The 25,032-nt window shown below is 48.7% G+C and overlaps 2 protein-coding genes and 1 pseudogene across 2 annotated transcripts; 2 read left to right on the top strand and 1 right to left on the bottom strand.

Annotated features, from left to right (window-relative positions):
• LOC137904719 (receptor-type tyrosine-protein phosphatase S-like) overlaps nt 1-10,010 on the top strand; it is a 34,021-nt pseudogene extending 24,011 nt beyond the window's left edge.
• A 2,694-nt stretch (nt 10,011-12,704) lies between these two features.
• On the top strand, nt 12,705-16,429 carry LOC137904717 (GRAM domain-containing protein 2B-like). The gene is made up of 11 exons (XM_068748920.1): nt 12,705-12,713; nt 13,268-13,380; nt 13,846-13,897; nt 14,196-14,268; nt 14,378-14,481; nt 14,726-14,815; nt 15,228-15,299; nt 15,376-15,426; nt 15,504-15,588; nt 15,685-15,865; nt 16,291-16,429. Exons 1-11 carry the CDS (start codon nt 12,705-12,707, stop codon nt 16,403-16,405), a joined length of 945 nt encoding a protein of 314 aa, XP_068605021.1. The 3' UTR covers nt 16,406-16,429.
• Nucleotides 16,430-19,411: 2,982 nt separating this feature from the next.
• Nucleotides 19,412-23,894, bottom strand: LOC137904671 (alpha/beta hydrolase domain-containing protein 17A-like). Its single transcript, XM_068748875.1, has 6 exons — nt 23,817-23,894; nt 23,071-23,157; nt 22,191-22,678; nt 21,558-21,752; nt 20,729-20,908; nt 19,412-20,322 (listed from the first exon to the last, which is right to left on the bottom strand). The coding sequence occupies exons 3-6, from the start codon at nt 22,673-22,675 to the stop codon at nt 20,097-20,099; spliced, it is 1,086 nt and encodes a 361-aa protein (XP_068604976.1). The 5' UTR covers nt 22,676-22,678; nt 23,071-23,157; nt 23,817-23,894; the 3' UTR covers nt 19,412-20,096.
• Nucleotides 23,895-25,032: the final 1,138 nt, after the last annotated feature.

Below are 25,032 nucleotides of genomic sequence, written 5' to 3'. Positions count from 1 at the left end.
TTTCACCAAGCCTCAGGTAAATGTCATCGCAGGCCCGAACCTGGAAGGTAAGCGTTCAGTCTGAGTCGAGCGAGACCCGCCGTCTGTCCCCCCCTCCGTGTCGACAGGTAGGTTTTGGTTTTTTACTTTTCTGTCTGCTAGACGTCCACAGCCACCGTTTTTTCCACAGCCTGTTGCTGACATGCTGAATCCTGAGTCTAACGAACACAACCCTGCACTCTGTGAATGTGGCATGTCACATTCCTCCGCTGGCGCGTCTCTTATCTGTGCTGTTACTCTTGTCATCCACTGTCCTCTTCACCTCCTGGACATCACATATCCCCCCCGGTAACACATCTGACTGATATGTCTTCCATTCTCTTTTACAGGTTTTGCAGTGGCAAAGTATTAGCTGATAGTTTGAATAAATACTTCCTCATGAGTGATTCTTCTCTTTTTATCCGCTTCACAGATGTGCCGAGGAACTTTTCCGTCAATCTGGCCACTAAAACCAGCGTTCTTCTGACCTGGGAGTTTCCGGAGAGCAGCAACCCCTACCGCTTTAGTGTATGTACATCAGCTGCTGCATGTGCATTACCCCGACATAATGCTGTATTTCATGCTGCAGCATTTGCCATGTGACCTCGCAACCTGGGCTATGCTCCCAGGGTGAGCGATGACTGTCCCGGTGCCGGATGCTGGCTCTATTGGGATTTACTGTATAAAGTGTCTCTGTCCCTCCTTCCTCCCCCCGGGTGCTATCGTCTGTCTCGAAGTTAATCTCATAAGAAAACCACATTTTATATTACAGTAATACTGTATATCATATATTATATCTTTTTTTTTGTGTGTGTGTGTATCTATATAGCAATTAAACACTTTTTTTCCATTTTTATTAGCATTGATTTGGGTGTTTTTAGATGGCCGGATAGGATAATGTTTTGGGGGGGGAAATAGATTTGACATACGAGCGTTACGAGTTACGCTCGGTCCAGGAACGAATTATACTCGTAGGTCAAGGCATTACTGTAATGTAAAAATATCATTTTGATGTTCTATGGAAGGTTTTGTGGAGCCTTTTATGCCTATAGTCCATCAAATATCCCCAAATAAAATGTGTGCCTTTAAGTACAATATGACATCATCAGCATATAATGTATAAAACACATCTCCATTGCCACTCCTGCTTTGTCCTCTAGGTGGAGTACAACCAACAGAAGATGGAGGTGGATGCTCGCCTGAGAAAGGCGGTCATCCCGAATCTCCAGCCTGACACCAACTACGACTTTAAGATAACTGCCCCAGAGGGAAACATGGGGGGTCTTCGCCATCGCATCTCCGCCAAGACCTCCCCACCAATCACCATCCGCCGGCCTGAGATTGATCACGCCCGTGACACCGAGACCACAGTCACCATCATCCTGCCATCGCTGGAGACTCGCACTCCCGTCAAGTAAGAGTGAAAGACAGATTTAATGGCCGTGGCGTGACGGCCGTCGTGGCTCCCACAGACGGCCTTGAGTACAGGTCGGCAATTAAATATGAACGTTTCCGGCATGAACGCTTTTGTTGATCGACTTAAGTCACGCCTTCTGCTCCCGCAGGAATGTTTATGTCGTTGTGGTTCCGCTGAGGAGAGCCCGCGGCGTCATCAGGCACCTCAAGAGCCCAGATGAAATGGACCTCGAGGAGGTGAGAACCACAACAATGACAGCGCCTCCTGATGTCTGGAAGACGCACACACACACACACACACACACGCTCCCCTTGCAGAGAACGCCTAGCAGTGCTCCTGCTTTGCAATCAGACACAACCGCGTCGACTGGAACGCTGTCTCTCTCTCTCTCTGTCTCTCAGCTGTTGAAAGACATCAGCCAAAGGCAGAGGGATTCCCGGCAGCAGAAGCAGGTGGACCTGCGCCGGGCTTACATCACAGCCCGCTTCACACCTGCCACCCTGCCGGCCTTCTTCACCCTGGGGGACCAGCTGGACTACGGAGGCTTTGAGAACCGAGCGCTCGACCCGGGGCAGGAATACGTCTTCTTCATCCTGGCAGAGCTCAACTCCACCACCGGGGTACCAAACCCGCTTTAACACCTCTCTTTTATTTATTGTGTTGGTAAAGCCCACCCTCTTTCCCAGCTGCCTGTTCGTCTCTGCTGCAGGCTGTCACTTCACATCGTAATCGACACGATGCCCGCCCTCATTCCCTCGCTGCTAAAACAATAAAATTCACGTCAGTCAGAGCGTTGGAAGCAAAAGGCAATAACCTTCACGTACCTCCGTCGCCATTGCCATTGCTAATAAAGAGCGCGCGTCCCCACTGTGGTGCTAGAACTGATATTGCTTTGTGCGCTGTTTGTATGAGAGGAATCAAAGCGCTTTAATATACAACTGGAATTATACTAGATGCAATTTTTTTATTGCATGACTTTTACGAGCGACGCTTTCGGCTCAGGGCTCTTTTCAGAATTCCGACCGAACTCATAAAAAGGTCATTTATTGTGATTGTAAAATCACACATCATGTATTTTAGACATTCTTTATATAGTGCCTAAAATTCTTTGATAAACTATATCACATATAAAGACAACTAAATCTAAAGTGAAGCGTCGCTGCAGCGAATACCACTTTGCAACGTTTTATTTTGGCGGGACTGGGTGTGAGACGTGAAGGGCTTTGTTCTTTTACATTTGTGAATTCTGAATTACTGATCGCTCATGTGTCGATAAACGCAAGAAAATGTCCTCCCATGTTTTACGCCTTTTTCCTGAATGTGTGTCTACAGAAAATGTACGTGGCCAGTCCCTACACGGACCCTGTGATTGCCCCGGACTCCGACCCCCAGCCCCTCGATGGGGGCGACGGTCTGATCTGGGTGGTTGGACCGGTTCTGGCCGTGGTCTTCATCATCTGTATTGTTATCGCTATCCTCCTTTATAAAAAGTGAGTGAGGCAGATTTTTGGACTTTAAAGCTGCCGTCTTTTCGTACGTCTGCGAATGTGTACGTCTTACAATGCAATTTAATGGAAGTGGAAGCTTCACCCTGCAAGCGCATGGGATAAATCAACCAGAGACAGCTGGCCACTGTCCTTTAGGTTAACCCCCCCTCAAAAGCACCATGACTCATCAGCCCCCCCTCCCATCGCCTCATCTGTCCTACACAGCAGCACCGAGATGCGATCTGGACGGCAGCCGACTTCAGGCGTCGTCTGCCCAGACAAAAGTGTTCTCACTGTCGGATCAATTATTTGATGGTTTTATGTTTCTATGACAAATGAGGAAAAGATCATGTCAGATTTATTCCGTTGGAAAGGTCTGCTCCCTGCCCAGACTGTCTGACCTCTGCCACGCTATCTGCTGCAAACTATCAAGCTTTTGAATGCTAATGCAAAAATATCGAATTGCCCCTCTAACAATCTGTCTATTCCCTTCCTTTTCTTCCTCTAATTATTCCCTGCCTGCTCTCGTTTTACCGGAAGCAGCAAACCTGACAGGTGAGATTAAACCGATGTTCTAGCTCTTTGTTCCCTTTAACCCACAGCAATTAAACAACACCAGACGCCGCGCAGGGAGCTTGTACAAAGCCATAAAACACCATATCTGCTAAGACGCTATTCCGCTAACGATGCTGGTCCCGAGTCTCATTTCATCTCTCCTGTTGTTTTACCGTCTGCTGATTTCTCTTCTGACTGACTGCTGTCGGAGCAGCAAGCGGAAGGACTCTGAACCTGGAACCAAGAGCCTTTTGAGCAACGCAGAAACGATGGCTCATCACCCAACGGATCCGGTGGAGATGAGACGCATCAACTTCCAGACTCCTGGTAGGAAGCGTGTGCCCACGCCCAGGCAGAATTTGCACATTAAAGCAGCCTTCCCATCGCTCAATGTCGGGGTTTTGAAATATTCATGCGACTAATTATAACTTAGAGAGACAAGAATTCTGAGAGCCCTCCTCTGCATCTCAAACGGCACACACCTGGCAGCTCCAGATCAGAAATGGTCACTAGCCAGGTAGCGGGTCGGATGAGTCATAAAAGTGTGACAAAAGCGGATCATCTCCGGCTCGCCCACATTCCACATGCCAGGTTTCAGATAACGCATCAGAACAGACGCACGCCGACACCGAGCGTTCCCTCCTCTCCACAAGTAGAGTTGCTATTTGTGTGCAACACCTGCATATAGCGCCGCTCTCCATCAGAACATGCACAGAGAGCATGCACAGAGAACATGCACAGAGAGCATGCACAGAGAACATGCACAGAGAACATGCACAGAGAACATGCACAGAGAACATGCACAGAGAACATGCACAGAGAGCATGCACAGAGAACATGCACAGAGAACATGCACAGAGAGCATGCACAGAGAACATGCACAGAGAGCATGAACGTGTCCAGAACTCATGGTGTGAGGACGGAGATATAATATAATCACCTATTCCTGAAGACTCACACAAATGAGTCCGCCTTTAAATTAAATGGCTGCTCTGAGTGTCCAATGTTCCGGACCGTGGCTCCCACAGCCCGGACCCTTCGCCGCGTTGCATGGAAGGCCAGCACGCACAAAAAAAAAAGCAACGGTCTGTTGTCTCTTTGTCCATTTCCCTGGGAACCAAATCGACGCCCACAGAACGAGCTCAGCTCCTCTATCATTTTTTACTCTCATGCGGTTTCGACCTTGAAGTTCCCACTTCACACACTCCTCCTCTCCGGAGATTTTGTGCGCTTGAGAGCTCAGCAATAATGAAGAAAAAAAAACCTGGCTAACGCCACCTGAGGTCATTTTGGTCCTGACGGGAGCGTTTTGTCGTTATTGCCTGCGGTGCCGTTCTCGTGGAAGGAAATCGCTGTTAATACGAGCCTGTTTTCCACAGCCGCAGAATGAAGTGAGAAATGTGGGGCGTGCGTTACACCTGAAATGGATCACGTTTATTGTGACCAAATGGCCGGCCATTGTTGTGGCTGTTTTGTTTTGGAATGGAACTACGAACTGCAGGAGGCCCGGGTCGCTTCAGTTGTGCGTTTGTGTGCGCATCCTGCCTAATTAGTGTTCTGTCCGTGTTTGCTCTTCCGATCACAAAGAGAGCAATTCATCAAAGGAAAACAATTTGCAAAAACAAAGCAGCCTCGCCTCACTTTGTCCTCGCGCACGGATCACAATTGATTTTCTGCTTCGTCGTGTTCCTTAATGATACATGATTTCCCCCACTTGTGTAATTATCTTCACATCCCTGCATATAAGTAATAGTTTGACCTGCTGTAATTAAGTTATTCAGCTGACCTTTGACACCCCCCCCCCACCCCCGTGTCGTGCAGGAATGATGAGCCATCCTCCGATCCCCGTCAGCGAGCTGGCCGAGCACATCGAGCTGCTGAAAGCCAACGACAACCTTCGACTGTCCCAGGAGTACGAGGTGAAAACACCGAATACTTCCACATGAGTGGATGCACGGCGTCGTCGCAGTTCAGAGATGTTAAGATGTTAAAATCTTATTTAAGAACCGTATCTCTTTGTGCCGACGACGTGTTCATGATTAATTCAGCGCTCCAATTTATTTCTGCTACATGTCTGCATTAAGGAACACTCTCCTTCCATTAGCCTCAAACGCTCTGCAGAGCGCGCCTCCGCATGCTCTAATGCGTTCATCTCTGCTGCTTCTTCCACAGTCCATCGACCCGAGTCAGCAGTTCACTTGGGAGCATTCGAACCTGGAGGTCAACAAGCCCAAGAACCGCTACGCTAACGTCATCGCGTACGACCACACCAGGGTCATCCTGGCGCCTATAGATGGTGAGGATTTAACTGCGAGTTCGGAGACGCTAATAGAGACTGAAGTTTGCAAACGGCAGTGACACGAGACCGGCAAACAGCGTGGGCGCGTTCAAGTGAAGCCGGCACTCCTGCAGGAGGAGGCGCGGGAGAACGGGTTTGATCAGGAGTTCTTGACTTTACACCCACAGACTCTTGTTTGTTTGTCATCCAAGCAGCCGTCTGTCGGGCGCCGAAGGCAACGCAATATGTTATCGTTTTTGATGCCGTACATTCATTTATAATGCCGCTCATCCCAGATTGCAATCTAGCAAGAGCCTCATGACTATCTCAACAGCAGGCATCCTGGGGAGCGACTACATCAACGCCAACTACATTGACGGCTACAGGAAGCAGAATGCCTACATCGCTACCCAGGGGCCGCTGGCAGAGACGTTCGGGGACTTCTGGAGGACGGTGTGGGAGCAGCGGGCCGCCTCCGTCGTCATGATGACGCGCCTGGAGGAGAAGTCCCGGGTAGGAAACCTGTCCTCGGGCCATTCCTTACATCAGCTCAATCTGATCAGGGATCGGACAGATTGAAGGAAAGAAGTTTGGCAGAATGGAATAAGGCTATAATAAGAGTAGCTGAGCGTTCTGACATTTCTACGTCAATCTCTGCAGATAAAATGCGATCAGTACTGGCCCAGTCGCGGCACAGAGACCTACGGGATGATCCAGGTCACCCTGCTGGACACGATGGAGCTTGCCACCTTCTGTGTGCGCACCCTCTCCCTGCACAAGGTAAGCCGCTCCCCGTCATGTCGACCCAAATCTGCCACGAGAGCATCCACGAGTCTCCACTGTGGACACGGCGACACGCTGGGCTTCAGGGAGCGATCGAAACCAGGCCATCGTCCCCGTGCCCGGCGCCGTGATCACCACGCAGGGCTAACGTGTGACTAGCGTGTCTCCTCTTACAGTCAAGAGTAATGCAATGAAATATGTTCCCGTGCTAACAAGCCAAGCGTCGTTCCCTGTGAGGACTGACGGGCAGTAATGAGTCAGGAGTCACGACGAATGCAAACGTGTCGGTCGGCGTCGATTACTCGATGGGTCTCCGTGTGGCAACTTTCAATCGCGGAAAGGAAAATTTGAACGGAGATTTGTCAGCCAACAATAATCTGCTCTTTCCTCGTCAGAGTGGAAATAGCGAACGGAGAGAAGTGCGTCAATTCCAGTTCACGGCCTGGCCTGACCACGGCGTGCCGGAATATCCCACCCCCTTCCTCAACTTCCTGCGCAGGGTGAAAGCCTGCAACCCTCCGGACGCCGGACCCATCATCGCCCACTGCAGGTGCGCCCCACCAGGGAATAGAATACTGATTTGACAGCCACAGGTCCAGGTTCCGTACGCACCCCCCCTCTGTGAAACATCAGACAGTCAACGCCCCCCCTCTTTTTCCTCTCCCGCTTGTTAGCGCTGGCGTCGGTCGCACCGGCTGCTTCATCGTCATCGACGCCATGCTGGAGCGCATCCGTCACGAGCGCACCGTCGACATCTACGGCCACGTGACCCTGATGCGCTCGCAGAGGAACTACATGGTGCAGACGGAGGACCAGTACAGCTTCATCCACGAGGCCCTGCTGGAGGCCGTCGCCTGCGGCAACACGGAGGTGGCCGCCAGGAGCCTCCACTCCTACATGCAGAAGCTGTCCAAGATCGAGAGCGGGGAGCACGTTCCGGGCATGGAGCTGGAGTTCAAGGTAGGGGGGAGTGTTTCCAAAACGTAGGACAAGCCCCCCCCGGTCATTCCGAGCTGCAGGTTGTCTGGTCTTATTCATCCCTTTTCTCTCTCTCTCTCTCTCTCTCTCTCTCTCTCTCTCTCCGTTTAGCGGCTGGCGAATACCAAAGCCCACACGTCCCGCTTTGTCACAGCCAACCTGCCTTGCAACAAATTCAAGAACCGACTGGTCAACATCATGCCCTATGAGACCACCCGCGTCTGCCTGCAGCCAATCAGAGGCCTGGAGGGCTCAGACTACATCAACGCCAGTTACATAGATGGATACAGGTAAAAAACAAAAGCACTAACACGACCCGACCCTTCGTCCTCCTCTGGCGGCTTGTTGAGTGAGCGGATCCGATAGGTTTCCATCGCAGCGCCCTCACCCGTCGCATCCCGTCACATCCGTCTCGCCACTCGCTTTTTCTCCGCCGATGATTCAGACGCTCAGGGCGCTTGGAGTCCGACCCCCTTTTTTTCCGGTCGATTCCTGACGGAGGAAGAAGCAGGGAGACGACATCATCATCATCATCATCATCATCATCATCGTCGTCATTATGAGTGTGTCTGTGTGTGCAGGCAGCAGAGAGGCTACATCGCCACCCAGGGTCCGCTGGCGGAGACCACCGAAGACTTCTGGAGGATGCTGTGGGAACACAACGCCACCATCGTGGTCATGCTCACCAAGCTGAGGGAAATGGGACGGGTGAGGACGGAGGAAAAGTACGAGCTCCTTTCAACCTCGCACACGTTTTTATTTTAAATCTGCCGTTTCAGGAGAAGTGTCACCAGTACTGGCCGGCCGAGCGCTCGGCCAGGTACCAGTACTTCGTGGTGGACCCCATGGCCGAGTACAACATGCCTCAGTACATCCTCCGAGAGTTCAAAGTCACGGACGCCAGGGTGAGTTCACGGCTTCACGCTGCGTTCGAGCGGCGGCGTGACATCACACCTCCTGATCCGTCGGCGCCGTCGGAAGGCAGCGGTGCAAATCGTGTCCTATTGATCGCCGCCTGGTGTCGGTTAGCGTGTGCTTTGTATGTGAACGTGTAACACAGCAGCGCTTATCGACGGGCGACTTGGAAAGTTGTGCCGTCTCCACATTTCCTTGACGGTAAACGGCTTGCGTGCGTGTGTGTGTGTGTGTGTGCGTGCACGTGTGTGTGTGTGTGAGAGACGTGTGCGTGCACTTCTGTGGCGTGCCAGTCGGAGATAACTTCAGTCAGGCCCGTCCTGCACCGACGCCATATTGACAGATACTCTATTGATCTCCATTAAAGCAGAGCCAGCCGGGCTATGCAGAAAGGAAAGATGTAATTGCCTGCTGAGTGGATTAGAATAGCAGACAGGCTGACGTTACATGTTGGAGTTAACCACAGGCGCTGATCTGGGGTCAGATAACAGTCGTCATTAGAGGGAGGGTCTCCCTACCAGCTAATGCAAGGAAGAAGCTCTTAAGTCCCTTTTGATTGGACCGCCTCACGTAAAACAAAAGCGCCGCATTCAGAGGATCACGACTTGTTATCTTTTCCTCGCTTCCTCAGGACGGCCAGTCGAGGACGGTTCGTCAGTTCCAGTTCACCGATTGGCCGGAACAAGGCGTGCCCAAATCTGGGGAAGGCTTCATCGATTTTATCGGCCAGGTGCACAAAACCAAGGAGCAGTTTGGACAGGACGGACCGATCAGTGTCCACTGCAGGTAGGAAGCGACTCGGTGACGCTTGACTTGCTTCCAACAGCTTCTGACAAGCGAGCTAAGTCTTCTTCCCCGTGGCTGCAGCGCCGGCGTGGGGCGGACGGGCGTCTTCATCACGCTGAGCATTGTCCTGGAGCGGATGCGTTACGAAGGGGCGGTGGACATCTTCCAGACGGTCAAAATGCTGCGCACACAGAGACCGGCCATGGTGCAGACCGAGGTAAAAGCCGCAATCCTCTGTGTTCATGAGGCAAAGGGCTCGGCTGCAGCGCCGATGCCTCATCAAAGACGGTTCGTCCACAGCTTTAACGCTGCTGATGTCAAAATTTGGCTTCTGTTACGTTTCCTGAAGGAGGAAAACCATGCGGTTTAATATTGTTCGGCCCTCAACAAAGGGTTAACCCTGGTTTGAAGGGGTGTGGTCTATTGATCCCGCCTCAAAAACTGGACAGATTGGAGTCAATTTCCTTTTTTAGGGGTCATAAATGTCCAGTTTTTTGCCGCATGAGGTGATTTTCATATCGTCCTGCTTTTATTCGGCTACAAAAGAGGTTGGGGTTTGTCCACATCAGCACAAATGTGAGTCCTTCCAATGTTCTAGTTCTAAAAAAATATATGGTGACGCTGTTAAAATAAGCTCCGAGCCCAAAGGTACAACCCGGACGAGTCGCCAGCTCATCGCAGGCCCGTCGCTCCGTCTCATCTGCGTCCTCTGCTTCTCCCCCAGGATGAATACCAGTTCTGCTACCAGGCCGCTCTGGAGTACCTGGGGAGCTTCGACCACTATGCAACGTAAGCGAAAGAGGCGACCATCCACCCCCCCCCCCCCCACCCCCCCATCGCTCTGCTTCAAGGTCCATAAAGAAAAAAACAACAACAACAAAAAACAAGCGAAACAAAAGAGACATGGTCTGAAACTACGTGATCATCGATCCCCTCCCCGGGGAGAGAATTCTACACCGACGACAAACACAGCAAGGAGAACTCTATGTTTTACGGCAGCTCCGCCCATCGGGCGTCTCCCCTGGGGGAGCCGCTGGGCGTGGCTGTCCCTGTGTAATCATATACTTACCTCAGTGTTCCAGTGTGAAGGACGTGTCATAGATGTGTGTTGTGCTCCAGCTGTCTCCAATATGAACCGGTGAACTACAAACTGCTTCTGAAGAGGAATTATGATGCTCTGTGTGCATAAAAAAAAAAAAGAACCTGGATATTTGCTGCACCCTAAACGGGCTTTTTAATCCTCGCCTTTGTATCTATGGGTTTGGTGTAGTGGGAGGGGGTCGCGTGTGGACGCGCCACCAGGTGGACTGGATGCTTTGCCCAACGCACAGTGCCAAGAGAAGCCCACGCGGCGTGAACACAAACTGTGGTCAAAACCGGGTCTCAGTCCCAGATTCCGCTCCTGCCGTCCTCAGGACAGCGATCGGATCCCATCACATCCCCAAACGGGTTCTAGCCCAGTGCATCCTCCGCTTGCTTGTTCGCTGTGCGCCGCCTCCGTCCTCCGGCTCAGCTCCTCTTGATGCCGCCCTCGCGGAAAGAGACGCTAAATGAAAGAGCTTTTACTTCTGCAGGTGTGATTTGTCGTTTGTTTTTTTTTACTTTCTTTGCCTTCTGCTGACTCATGTCTTGTGTTTTCAACATGCTGTTAGTGTTGTATCTCTTACCGAGGAGGAGGAGGAGGAGGCCTCCTCTTCCTCCTCTGAAGCTCACCTACTTGAATTGCACCGCTTTGCAGCTAAATTACGCATATTTGACGATTTAAGGCGATGAGAGGAATCCCAGAAACATTAAACGCAAGTGGTGATTACCCCCCCCCCCCCCCCCCCATTAAAATTCTCCCTCTGTACAGAACATCCCATCTCATCCAGTCGACTCCTCTCCTCATTGATGCGTATCTGTATCTCCTCTTGAATCCGTCCCGTGCGGTGATGAAGAGCACAGCAGCGTCTTTTCAACCAGTTTTGTACATACCCTCCAACAATGGCGTCCTATACAGTACAGTTAACGTCTGAGCACAAGATATAACGTGGGATTGGGTGTGATGTAGTTCTTATCGTCGCAAAAAAAAAAAGAAGAAGAAGAAGCCTTATTGCTATCGTTCGCTTTGTCCTTTAGTTCACATGATTTTTTTAAAAGATATTTATCATTCTATTTTGTTACTTTTTATGTAGGTTTTACATTTATTTATTTGGGGTATCTAGCAACTATAACCAATAAGACGTTTCTTTGGCGAGCCGATGTTTAAGTATGATATCGTCAGTGTTTTTTTTGTTTTTTTTTTAAATAATGGTCAGTTTTGGTGCTTTCTACTTTTCTTTTCTTTATTATTATGATGTATGCCCTCTGTGCAGGGTGCTATTTGATATAACTGATGTCGGATTCGTTAGCTCGAGGTGTACATTAGGACAGAACTAGTTTACGTTTCCAGTGATGATCCCCCCCCCCGTGGTGTGGTCCGAGCAGCAGAGGTGCGCTTGTAGGGTATCTTATAGATCTAGAGGGCAGACCTGGGGGAGAAACTCCTCTCATGAACCGTTGGGTTTCAGTTTGCTGGAAGAAATTTGGTAGCAAGTGTATTTTTGACAGAAGCTATACATGTGCACATGCACACACACACACACACGCACACACACACACTCAAAGCTTATGAAATCTGTGTGTGGTCCAGACGTCTTGACAGTGTGTGACATATATGAAATATGTTATTCCCTGGATTTCTAATGGTTTTTTTTGTGTGCATAAAAATGTAAAAGGCGCGCACACACACGCACACACACACAAAACAACATATAGGAGCCTGCTCTTTCCTTTCAAACCATGGATGTAGATATTGTATCTTGACTTTGTATTAAAAGCAGGATTATTGGATATACGGCACTAAAAGCTGATTGGTTCCTGTGGCTTTTTTTTTGTGGGTTGTCATTCAGTCCTCGTCCACAAGATAGCGCCAAAGTAAGTGTCGCGGCGCCTGCGGAATATTCATGTTGCAATGTTAGAACATGAAACAATCATCAGCAGGTTTGACTCGTAGTTCAACCGGATATGGCTGATCTGAGTGCAGCTGTGGAAAGAAAGAATCCTTCGCCCGTGTAAAGTTCACAGCGACGTCATCATCATTTGTTCCGCACCTGAACGCTCCCGTGTTCCTTATCAGAGTGGGCGTGGTTGGGCAATCCTTTGAAGGACTACTTCCTGGAGTTCATGAGTTATGAGAAATGCATTGTTGTGTATGAGAAATGCATTGTTGTGCGCGTCACAGGACAATGCATGAGCCACGCTGCGGGAAGAAGACGCCATCATCATCACTCACCTGTAGAACGAGGCCGATGGATCGGATCCAGAATGAGGTCAGGAAAAAAATAGTACAGTTTAACATTGAAAACATCATAAAATACACGGACTCTGATTCACTTGTACTTTTCATGGTTGGTGTGTAAAGATACAGAGAGCAAGTTAGAACCTTTTGCTGATGATCCAGATCCCCATGTGGACGGTGTGAATCCAGTTAGGAGCGGAATGAGCTGCTTGGCGGAGGTCTGCGCTCCCTGAATGCTTTTCTAGTTGGAGCTTTGATGATGTAAATCATTACAGGTCTTTAACATAACATAATCTTTCCATCCAATCCTCACATTACTGGACGTGCACAACGTGTGCATGTGATGTGCTTTTGACAAACAGGAGCAGAAACACTTAAATGTGTTTCAACATCCTGAATAAATATTCTCTTGAAGGCTGTGACTTTGACATGTTTGGTATTTATGCTGTTCTCTGATCTGTGCAGGCTCGGCCGGTTGCCTGGCAAAACCTCTACCTTTGAGAGTGTGTGTGTGCGTGTGTGTGTGTGTGTGTGTGCAGATAGTGTCAAAAACGTCAGGCAGGACAACCCACCGTAAATCACGCCATGAGCGGCACAGAATGTGAAGCCTGTCGGCAAACCAGGTGAAGATTCCCTCCTCCTCCTCGCACCTGATTGGTCGATTCAACAACAACGACAACAACAACATGCGGCGAAAGCAGACTGCTTTATGTCGTTAGGCTCGTTTGCAGGACGCGAGGCTGAAGTATAAGTCCCACCACGGATCCACCGAGTGTGAACTTGAATACTTCTCCGGAGGCGTCATGAGTGTGAAAAGCCGGAGCTTGTCCCTGGACAGCGCTTTGTGAGTAGAGAGAGAGACTTTACTGCGTCTGCTTGTCTTCTCCTGTCTGTCTCGCGGCGTCATCCAGAGGTGTGGACATCTGTATTCATTTAAAATCAGACAGATGTTTGATTTCCAAAACCAACCGAGGCAACAAATTCAGACGTCATTTCCAGACTCCCTCAGTTAGAAAACATTTCTGTTGATTCGTCGTGTGAGGAATGTCGGTGTGTGTGTGTGTGTGTGTGTGTGTGTGATGCACGTTCACTTCCCAGGAATGACAAACCGGATCATCGGCCTGACATTTATCAGCCGTCTGGGTCTGCTCTTTGGTAGAAAAAAAAAAAGAGGCAGCAGTAAGTTTAGTGGTGAGAAACGTGGGCAGAGTCGCGGCTCTGAGGTGTCTCGCAGGGTCCAGATGAGGGACAGGGGATGTGTAGCTCTGTGCATATAAAGGTCTGAAAGGTGTTCCCTTTGTGTCCTCAGGAAGGAAAGAGTGGCCAAGGACAACCACGAGCATTCAGACGGGCTCGTCCATGTGAGTCCTCGTCTTCCTCGAAACCGGATTGAATCCCCTTTTCTCTGCAGCAAGGCCTCAATCAGCGTTTCTGTTTACAGTTTAATGTGAGAATAATGTGACGGAGCTTTATGGTCTCAGCTCAGCGTTTGGATCTCGCTCTGATCACGTCCCGCTCTCGAGGTCAATGTTTCTCCCGCCAGGAAATGCTAGCGCTGCTCTGTAATGGAGCTGGAAGATGAAATAAAGAAATGATTTCAGATTCCATCGATCAAATATTTCTCTCTAAATCTTTCTCTCTCTTTTATTTCCCCTCCAGAGCTTCAAAAAACAAAACAAAACATTCCACAAACTGTTTCAGGAGATTCCTGAGGAGGAGCAACTGACACACGGTGAGTTTGTCCGAAGCGTTTCATATTCTGTTGTTAGAGAAACACCTGCAATAACGTGTGTGTGTGTGTGTGTGTGTGTGTGTGTGTGCGTGTGTGTGTGCGTGCGCAGCGTTCACCTGTGCCTTGCAGAAGGAGGTGTTGTATTATGGAAAACTCTTTGTGTCGGAGTTTCACTTGTGTTTCCACTCATCCGTGCTTCTGAAAGACACCAAGGTAACCAAACACCAATCAGATGTCAGAACATCCGTCCATCAATCCATCCATCTGTCCGTCCATCCATCCATCCATCCATCTGTCCATCCATCCATCCATCTTCTTGCACAACTTCACTCGTCTTTGCTAAATATCTTGATTTTTTGGGGTGAAATTATTCTTGGATAGTGATTGTAAAATATTAAGACGATGTTCTACTTTTTTTTTTTTTTTTACGTATTTTTACAATAATGTCCTCTTAAAGGTGGTGATTCCGACGTCCCGCGTGAGACAGGTGAAGAAACAAGCCTCGGGTCTGTCCGTCTTGTCTGTCCACACCGCCGATGGAGAGAAGGTCAGACCTCATCTTTTTAATTCTACGCGTCGTTCCACGTTGCTCTTCGTCGTCTCACGTTGCTCTTCATCGTCTCACGTTGCTCTTCGTCATCTCACGTTGCTCTTCGTCATCTCACGTTGCTCTTCATCGTCTCATGTTGCTCTTCCTCGTCTCAGGTTGCTCTTCCTGGTCTCACGTTGCTCTTCATCGTCTCATGTTGCTCTTCCTCGTCTCGCGTTGCTCTTCCTGGTCTCACGTTGCTCTTCTTCGTCATCTCACGTTGCTCCTCGTGTGGCGTCCTATCGAGGTCTGATGGCAGTCAGTTTCCCAGCGATAGAACCCGGATCATGGAACAACATGTTGAATTGCCTTCTGTGACAGAGACACCTGATCCAGGATTAACCCTTCTGTCCTCTCCGTCCTCCTTCAGTACTCGTTTGTGTCTCTGAGGAACCGCCACGTGTGTTATAAGCTCCTCCGAACCATCTGCTCACACGCTCAGGTACCGTCGTCCGCGTGTAAAGAACGGCGTGCCGACTGAAGACGAAGTTTAATGCGTCTGCATTTTGTCCACGCAGGAGAACGGCAGCCCTCGTCTGTCCTCGGCAGAGAACGACGCCGAAGACGCGGTGGGTTTGGTTTGTCACACACTCCGGCCCGACATTCACGACGGTGACCTTTGACCTTCGCTGCTCCCCGTGTACAGGCCTCCAGTTATTCCAGTGTGGAGGAGTGCTGTGGCGGCCTGGGCCCCGATCGGCACGACGACGTTCCTCACTCGACAAGCGAAGGTGAGACAACGAGGGGATTGGCTAAAGCTCGCCAGGTGTCGGCGCCTTCACCTGCAGGACGAAGGCCCACGAGAGGCTTTGTGCTTTTCCTCCCAGGTGCCAGCGGCTTCGCGGATGAAGGCGGAGCAGGCGAGCGACGGCGGCATCCGCATGCAGCGACACCCGAGGCCCGAGCGGCTCCGTCGTGGGTCGGGACGATGGCAGCGAGGGTCACGCCGTTCTTTGTTGTCGGGAGAAAGAAGGATCTCAGCCTCCTCTTCTACTTCTACGTCGTGCTGTGAGCATTGACTCCGCCCCCCCACTGCTTTCACTATACGTGTACTCAAACACTTTACCGCCCTTTAAACATTTTTGTACCTCTGCTGCTATACTGGTCTCTGCTTGGGACCATTATCGCTGCAGCTGGAATAAGGCGGAAGAAGAATCCATCAATCGTTGCGTCCTCGGCTCCTTCAGACAGGAAGTTAAAAACAATCAACCGAAAGTCCACATTTAGGAATGTGGACTTTCTGGAGCGGCTGGAATCCCTGTTGGAAAGGAAATGCTTGTTCATTTGTGCTTCTCACCCCATCGTGCCACGATAACAAAGGCCCCCATTCTCCATTCTAAGATTTGACGTTCTCTTCGCCCTGACTTCGCCCCAACAGCGTAATTCACATAGATTATACACGCTAGACACGGAACGAGCGCTGTGTTTCGCAGGATGCTGCTGCTCCTGCTGCTGTCCGGGTACATCGGGCTGAGGATCAGTGATCTGGAGGAGCAGCTCAAGGCTCTGGGAGAACTGACGGAGGAGTCACTCCCCCACGGAGTGTGAGCAGACACGCAATCAGAAAGGCAAAGTTTAAAAACGCTTTTACTTTGTCCATGTGATACAAGACAAAAAAAATAAAAATAAATTTAAGGGTTACGCTAATATTCTCCTTAAATATTAACACATGATCATAGATTTACTTTTTCTAAGTATTTTATTCTTTTGGAATCAGCGTTTCTCCTCCTCCTCCTCCTCCTCCAGGTGTCAGGAAGCGCAGCCACTGTGATAATCCTCCTACTCGATGCAACATTCCCATATATACTCACTCCCAAAAGCGAGACGCTGTACATTTTATGTCCAAAGACATTTAAATTATTATAATTAAAAAAAAACAATTCGTGCATCAGTGCCAGAGGTTGCAGGTTAGGAGCAGGATGCTTCAGGGATGAGGCGCGGCGGGCAGAGGAAATATCTGTGTGGAGGGAATCTGTTTCTGCTGACAGAGCAGAAAATGAATAGGAGGATGTCCGAGGCCGAGTCCGGCAGAGACAGCCTGCTGAAGGAGAGGGAGGGCGTTTCTGCGCCATGTTTGATCTCTAGACAACAAAGAAGACGAGGACGCGCCAGTGTAGTGTGGAGGCTCAGCCAGCAGAGGGCAGTCACCTCCATTAAACCGTGTTTTAATACTTGTTTCATCAAATCAATCCTGTTAATAGACGAGAGGGAATTTATGACTTCTAAAGTTCTTCTTAAACTAAAACTACTAAAACATCATAATTCTGAAAAGAAATGTTTTCAATAATTGCTGAACTTAAGAGTTAATTTATTCAACTTTGCTTCCAGGACTCCCCCCCCCCCCCCCCCCCAGAAATAAATGCGTCTTGAATTTTTCGACCTGCACTTTTCTATTTCTATCATCCTAGTGGCACCAGTCAACATTATGGGTTTCATGTATTGACCGTTCGTTATATTTAGAACAAACTAAAGAAAACATTGTGAAATAATGCAAATTATGTTAAATAAAATGCCTCCTATTTCACATTGCTCCTTTTTTAAAAACTGATGAATCTGTCTCGTGTCCTAAGAAATTAAAGGTGTGTCCAAACGTCTGATGCCGTAAAACAGGTCATTAAAAACAAGGTGGCCACTTTGATAGTTTTGTACATAAGTGATCTTTTTTTAAATTTTATTTCGTTGTCCATAAAAAGGTCAAGATTCAGTCTCATTAATTATTTTCATTACATCATATTCTCAGTTCAAAAAGCAACATAAAATTACAAATCATAATACAAAGAATAGAATAGTTAAGTACAGTAACCATATAAACAGCCCACTAATATTTTCTAGGCCCCGCCCACCCGCTGCTCAAACTCTAGCACGAAACTCAACATTACATTTGTTAGTATCAGCAATAAAAAGATTCAAATAAACATCCCATTTTTAAAAAGCGCTTCTGTGTTCTGATGCCGAGTTCAGCTGCACCCCCCCCCCCCCCACATAGAATACATAGTACAGATACCCCCCCCCCAATCACTTGCTCTGCTAAACACAATAGACATGCATACAGTTTTCATTGATCCCCCCCCCGCCGCTACCAATAAACATTCAGAGCCAAAGGATTCTACATATTTCAACCATAGTGGTGCATCAATAAATCAGCAAGCCCCCCCCCCCCCCCCCCCCATAAGTGAAAATGGATCCAGTAGTTTCCCTGATAGCATGACCTGTCCAGGAGCAGCCAGAGCCTTCGCCTACCTACACAGACGGGTGGGAATTCTAATTCTCCTGAAGGCCCCCCCCCCCGATCCCTGGATCACGATGGTAACAGATTTCCATTGTTTGAATATCAGACGCGATGCACAACGCGAAGACGAAGGGATGAAACAAAGCCGGCGGCGTTCAGGAACGTTTCCACCGCTTATCAAAATCAGACGCGTACTCCCGAAAATGGAGCTCGGAGCTCGGTGGCGGTTCAGAACGCGTTCCCTTAGAAGAGGAGCGGCCGCGTCTCTGATGGACTCGTTCAGATCCTTAATGCTGGCCTGTCGAGGACAGCCGATAATAACCATGACAACACACACACTTACATTTTATATCCCTATTACACTTCGGATGATTTGTACAATAGTGCTGAACTTAAGACCTGCTTTTGTCATGCTTGATCTGATATATATATATATATATAAACGTGTAAATTTACTGCAGACTACAGTACATGTATTGTGTGTGTGCACGTTGTGTGTGATGGAACCCGCACCACACACACACACACACCGTGAGACGCTCAAACATGACGCCTGCTGCCACCCATGAGAGCCACAGAGGTGGATGGGAGTCGTAGTGTTAGTCACAAACGTTGACGCACAACCCACGGCCCTACGCTACTAGCATGTCCCGGGTTAATGGTCGCCAGGGTGGATGCGAACACGGAGCTGATGGAGCGCTACTGGGAAAAGACACGGACGATGGAAAACAAAACAAAACAAAAGGGACAGCTTCTTCATTAGTTTGTCCAACCGAGCAGCTTCCCGGTGTCCGTAAACCTTTAAGCTTTCAGTCGGAGCGACGAGCTCCAACGGGATACGTTCGCTCCAAGACGCGGGACATTTAGGAGATGAGGAATGAGGCGCCTCGCGGCTCCGCCTTCAGTACGAACTCACAGCTAGCGGCTGGTTGGCCTAGCACGCACCTTCAATCAGAACAGCCACGTCTTGTTATCCATACAAAAGCTGGTGTCGCAGTCAAACATTAAAACGCACGTCGGTACCAACGTTCAGTTTACAGGCAGCAAATCTAACGTGGGATGGAAATTACAGTAAACCTGCACTACGAGCTAATCAGTTAGCGTCCAGGCGGAGCGAGACACGCTCAGTGTAGCTCTAAGACGTGCTTCCACTTCAGCCCCGACATCGTCCTTGATCGCAAGCGTCAAGGACGAGGCGAGGGGGGGGGGGGGGGGGGGCAATTTAGGGGAATCCAAATAATTCCCTGTGAGTAGCTGCTGCAATTTTATGGACAGAAAATTTAGCCAGGATATAAAGTGGAAGCTGCGAGTCAGCAAAAATAAAAAATAAAAAGAGTGAAGCAAAGCTGTAACAGAATTCCAGACGAGTCCTCGTGTAACCGACGCACACACACACACACACACAAAGTCGGCTAGTGTTTACGTTAGCAGGAGAACTTAAGGAATGCCCCGGTAGTTGGATGATCGTCCGTTAGCAGGTAAACTGTAATCTTCATACAAACACAAAAAAAAGAATCTCAATAAGTGTCCATGAGCGTCTCCAAGTCATCAGGATGTCCTTCACTTCTTCCAGCGATGCCTCACACACACACGCACACATCATTAAGGTGTCACAGGTCCATGAAGATAATAATACACACACACTCGCTCACATCACAGACTCACACACTCAATACGATAACGCGGAATACTTAAAATCGAGATCTGTGTGCCTTTCGGGACAAAACACGATTCTTCTTGATTCACGTGAGAAACATTTTAAAGCTGCAATTATAATATTTTTCCCTGTTTTCTTTATAAAGTCTGGGTTCTTAATAGCGTTTCAAGCGACTGACGAGGCATCACAAACCCTCCTCGCCTTTAAAGCGGGAAAGTCGTTTCAACGTCGTCTTATCATGTTGCTGCTTCAAAGACACACAGATGTGACAAAAAAAAAAAATCACGCGTCGATTTTCTCACGCACGCAACGCGGCGCCATTCACACAAAGACGGAGAGGCGTGGCTTGTTCCTCAGGCGTGCTGCGCCGCCAGGTCCTGGTTGATGAAGCGCCGTAGCCTCTCCAGGTACTGACTGTAAAGCTCAATGTCGTTGTGGCCGGCGCCCTCCACCCACAGCGGCTCCACGGCTTTGGGGCAGCGCTCAAACAGGGCGAGGCCGTGAGAGAAGTCGATCACCTCGTCCTCCGTGCCGTGGATGATGAGCACCGGAGACGGGATCTTTGACACTTTCTCTATGCTGGGAAACAGAAAGAAAAAGAAAACAGGGCTTATAGCAGAACGAAGGCAAACGGACGACGTCGACAACAACAAACTGTGGAAGACGGCATGGAAATGGACATTTCTGTTGCCGAGTGATGAACGGAAGCCATCCCAACCATTACGCAGAAGAACTACAGTCAGTCCCAACCATTACGCAGAAGAACTACAGTCAGTTCACAACGTTGGGCAGGTCCAACGTGTTTGTGGCTCAGAGCAAATTTAATGCCTCAGAAATGACATACACTGAAAAATAAGGACTGCCGGAAGAGAAATCGTCACCAGGGTAACAACCACTGGGGATCCAAATAAAAAAAATACAGAATATATCAGATAAACATGGCTTTTCCCCTCAACGGTCTCCCAACGCTTCAACAGAAACTCACTTGGGAAAGGCATCGAAGCAGTACGTTTTCTTTGTGTCGGGAAAGGCCACCCTCATCCCGGAGGTGAGAGGAGAGTGGAGGACGACAGCGGCACACTCAAAGCGTGATGCCAAGTCCACTGTGGGCACCGTACCAATGCTCTGTCCGTACAGGATGATGTTCTCGGGGCTGATGCCATACCTGACAAAGCACAGAGATTTAAATGTTAAGCATCAGAATACGGTTTTTCTTCCTGCATATATTCTCAATACCAAATGGCCCGATGTACAGTTAATTGTTTCCATATGCAGATTAGTATAGCGACATGATCTCTCTTTCATGTTAATGACAGACGGTCATTGTGAGCATTAGCGGACGACACCTCAACTGCTGCAGGCCGCAACGCCAAAAAAACAGAATCCAAACACGATCTGCCTCTTTTTGTTTTCTTACAACAATCCGGTTCAACCGGTTTAAATATGAGCAGACTCACATTTATTGATGTTTTATAGCAGAAATATTTGCCTTAAACTTCCTTTGCATTGCCACAATTATAGCTTCTGCTTACGTCAGGCTTATTTAATACGCTGGCAGCACAGAAAAAAAGAATCAGTCACAATTTTAGATGCTGCAGAGAATAGTTCCCTCTTCTAGCTTCCATCTGGCTGACGGTTAGCGTGTGTAGCACGGTCAGCAGGGCAATGTTTGTATGTAACTGAGCCAAACAAAGTTATTTTCATAAAACCCCGCTGGCCACTCACGTGAGGGAGTCTCACTTATCTAACAGCGACACTGGCGTTTTGCGCTTGTTGCCGGTTCCTGTCCGAAGCCGTAGTTTCTTCCTGCTTACCGTGTGCGCAGGGCGTGCCAGGCAGCGTCAATGTCGGCGTACAAGTTCTTCTCAGAGGGCTTGCCGGTGCTAACACCGTAGCCTGAGTAGTCGTAGGAAAAGATGTTGCAGTTGATGCGGGTGCCCAGGCCGATGTAGAAGCTGCTCATCTGGCCGAGGTCGACCGCGTTACCATGGGAAAACAACACCGTGAACCTGAAAGCAGGAGATTCCAACGTTAGCAAGCAGGAAAAGAATGATTGGAGTTTGTTTTTTAATGATAACCAGCCCTGTGTTATGAAACTTGTACCAATATGCTTCAAGCGATAAGAGACAATACAAAGCCTTTATCTCAAGGTAAACTCGATTACTGTCAACACCGCATTTATTGCTCTTGTTAAAAAGCAACGGGGATACTTCCTCTTATTCAACAATTCACCAGCACCAAGCGGAGACGCCGTTATCCGGGCTTCAGCTGCTTGTTCTGTCCTCACATTAATCTAGGATTCTCCTCCTCCTCATATACGAAGCTATTCATGTTCGTTCTTACAAAAGACAGACAAGCTGTTCTGGGTAAATTACAAGTTAAACACAAAGATTGAAGCTTGTGACCTTTGTGGGTCCCAACGTACTCGGAAGTGGTGTTCGTCTCACCTCGCGCTGGGGGCACAACGGATGTACATGCATCCGACCCGGTTCCCTCGGCTAGATCTGGTCAGGAATACATCCGTCACGTCCAGCTCTCTCTGTGAATACTGGAACTCTGCTCTCTCTGTGAGATGAAGCTTCCACCTGCCTTCGCCCACAGTGATGCTGCCGCCACCACCAGTAGCTCCTCCTCCTCCTCCTCCTCCTCCTCCTCCCCCCACTCCCCCTGCACCTACACCACTACTTCCAACTCCCCTGTCATTTCCACCACCGGTACCAAGCCGAGAACGCAGTCCTGGGGCTCCGAGAGAAGCCACAGCGGCCCCCGAACTTGATCCAGGAGCTGTCCCAGGTCCAGAACCTGGATCTGGGTCGGGGAGGAGTGCGTAAGTGGGCTCCGGAGGGAGGAAAGCCAGTTTGGCTGCAATGCGACTGGGGCAAGGGGGGCAGCAGAACAGGCAGCATAGCTCTCGTATCGACAAACCGTTCATTTTCTGAAATGAAACATGGAACACAGAGTCATTCGGTGGGTGAAGCCCAAGACAGAAACACGTGGTGCTGGCAAAGTCCATCATCTCCAATTTAATATAGTTTGTACGAAAAACATTGATTAAATATTTGCCCATTTAGCTGCAGGGGAAATGATTCATGTCACAAAACACAAATACACACTGAATAACTGTGACAAATATTGAAATTATAAAGGGCTAATTACCGGTATGCTGATATTTAGTGACAGATGCTGAATTTATTTTTGCATTCAATATTCACAATGTCAGGGAGACATTTCTGTATGACTTGAGAAATCTAGAGATAAGAAAGACTTTCCTCCTCTAATCGGTTTCCTACAGGAACACCTGCACATTCATTGTCGTCGAGAACATACCTGGATTCACAAATCCCCGGGGCTTGAAATGTTCTGGCACACAACTGTGCCAAGGTTTTTCCGGTCTAGTCACTTCGCCAGCTGGACCTCGATTCAGAAAGGACAAATTAAATCATGTGGCAACAAAGGATAGTCACAAAAGAATGGGCATTTAATTAATCCAAAGAGGCTTTAATGTGCTGAAAAGTGGCTACTGATAGGAAGCAATCTGTAGCGCTCTGGCTTAAGGAATAGGACTAACTAAAATAATTCAGACATTGGATCAAAGGATAAAGCGTACCCTTGTATCACAGCAAGGAGGAGACTGCTAGTTCAAAGCCGGGCTCGTGCTGTAGCGTTAGTAATTATTAATACATCCATGTATCGGTGCTGATGAAAGGAAAACTCACTGAAATTAAAGTCACTCCGATGTCCCGATGCGACCAATATACGTTGTGACACATTTACAACACAAACAGCAACCGACTGCTACGCTAATGGTAGCTCCACTGTTAACAGCGATGTTAACCTCTATCGTTAGCCTGTTCTGTGAACACGAAACCGGGAGCACTATATAGCCCGAGCAGCCATACGGTTAGAAATACAGACACGTTACCGCCATCGTTAAATATTCACCGCTGAACGCCTTACGACGACTCTCGCTTCAAACGATCTTCATTTAGCGTTAGCTAAGCTCCTAGCTAGCGGCGGTGGTGGTGGCTATCTCGCTATCGCGCTACCCTTAAAGCTAGCTCGTAGCTACTTACCGATTCACAGTCGGTCGTCGAGAAGGCTGGTGTGTCCTTATATTTACACAGAACCAGCACACGAGTCCCAAAATCCTGCCTGTGTCTGGACATGGATGTTTTTACTCAGGTGTACAGTCAGTCGTCGGGGAGTAGCCTGCTGAAATCCATAGCAATTAGCTAGTTTTTCTTTTTTTTTCTTTTTCTACAACTGTCCATCCATGCTACTGTCCGACTACATCCGGAAGTGACGTAAAGGTGTACAGTGTTCCGTTTCAAAATTAGATAGATAGATAGAACAACAATCTTTATTACCATTAAATACAGGATACACGCTGTGGGAAAATACAATAACAAATAGTAGTAATAATAATGCAATAACAATAATACAACAAGTTGCTGACAAAACTATGACCAGTATTGTGTTGTAAATCTACGTGAATAAGCCCCGTATTTATTTCCGTCAATATCCTGAAACTGCAAAAATTCGTTTCGTGTATTGACCATAAAGTCTGATTGATTTTAAATTTGCATTTACAGTCAATCCTATCAATATGGGTATTACCTTTTAACTTACAAGTTTCCTTATTAGCAAAAAATTAGGCTGCATTAATAATGGCTTGGCGTGTGTGCGTGTGTGTGTGGTAGAGAGAGAGAGAGGGTGTGTGTGTGGTAGAGAGAGAGGGGGGGGGGGGGTGTAGGTGTGTGTGTGGTAGAGAGAGAGAGAGAGAGAGAGAGAGCGAGGTCCTCCATTTATCACTGATCCACTGCAGGACTGTGTTTCAGGGGGGGTGAATTATGGGCCCCTGCTGTAACTGCCCTGCTCTGCGTTCTACGTTTCACCTCGACACTGAAAATTTAAAATGGGGATTATATTTTGCTGACTACTTAATTCAGACAACTGGCCGCTCCGCTCATGACAGAAGACCTAATAATGCAGGATTTGGGATTATTGCTGTGTAGGGTCTGACAGAGCCAATTCTGGATCACAGAAAACCCCATCGGGTGACGGTTTGAACATTTATTCTAAGGACTCTCTCTCTCTCTCTCCTGTGCAGCAAATACGTTTGGGGCGTGTGTGTGTGTGTTTTTTTTATTTTTATTTTTTTGACGCGCTCGTTAAATGGTGATGCTACGGCGACGCGCAGGAACCGTAGAGGGAAGAGACAGGTGAGGCGCGGCCGAGGAGCTGCTGTTATTACAGAAAGCCTTGGGACACCGAGAGCCGTGGTATCCA

This window comes from Brachionichthys hirsutus, chromosome 15, assembly GCF_040956055.1.
Source record: "Brachionichthys hirsutus isolate HB-005 chromosome 15, CSIRO-AGI_Bhir_v1, whole genome shotgun sequence".
In the NCBI taxonomy this organism is placed as follows: domain Eukaryota; kingdom Metazoa; phylum Chordata; class Actinopteri; order Lophiiformes; family Brachionichthyidae; genus Brachionichthys; species Brachionichthys hirsutus.
Note: the sequence above shows the minus strand (reverse complement) of the source record. Positions and strands in the feature narration are given on the sequence as shown.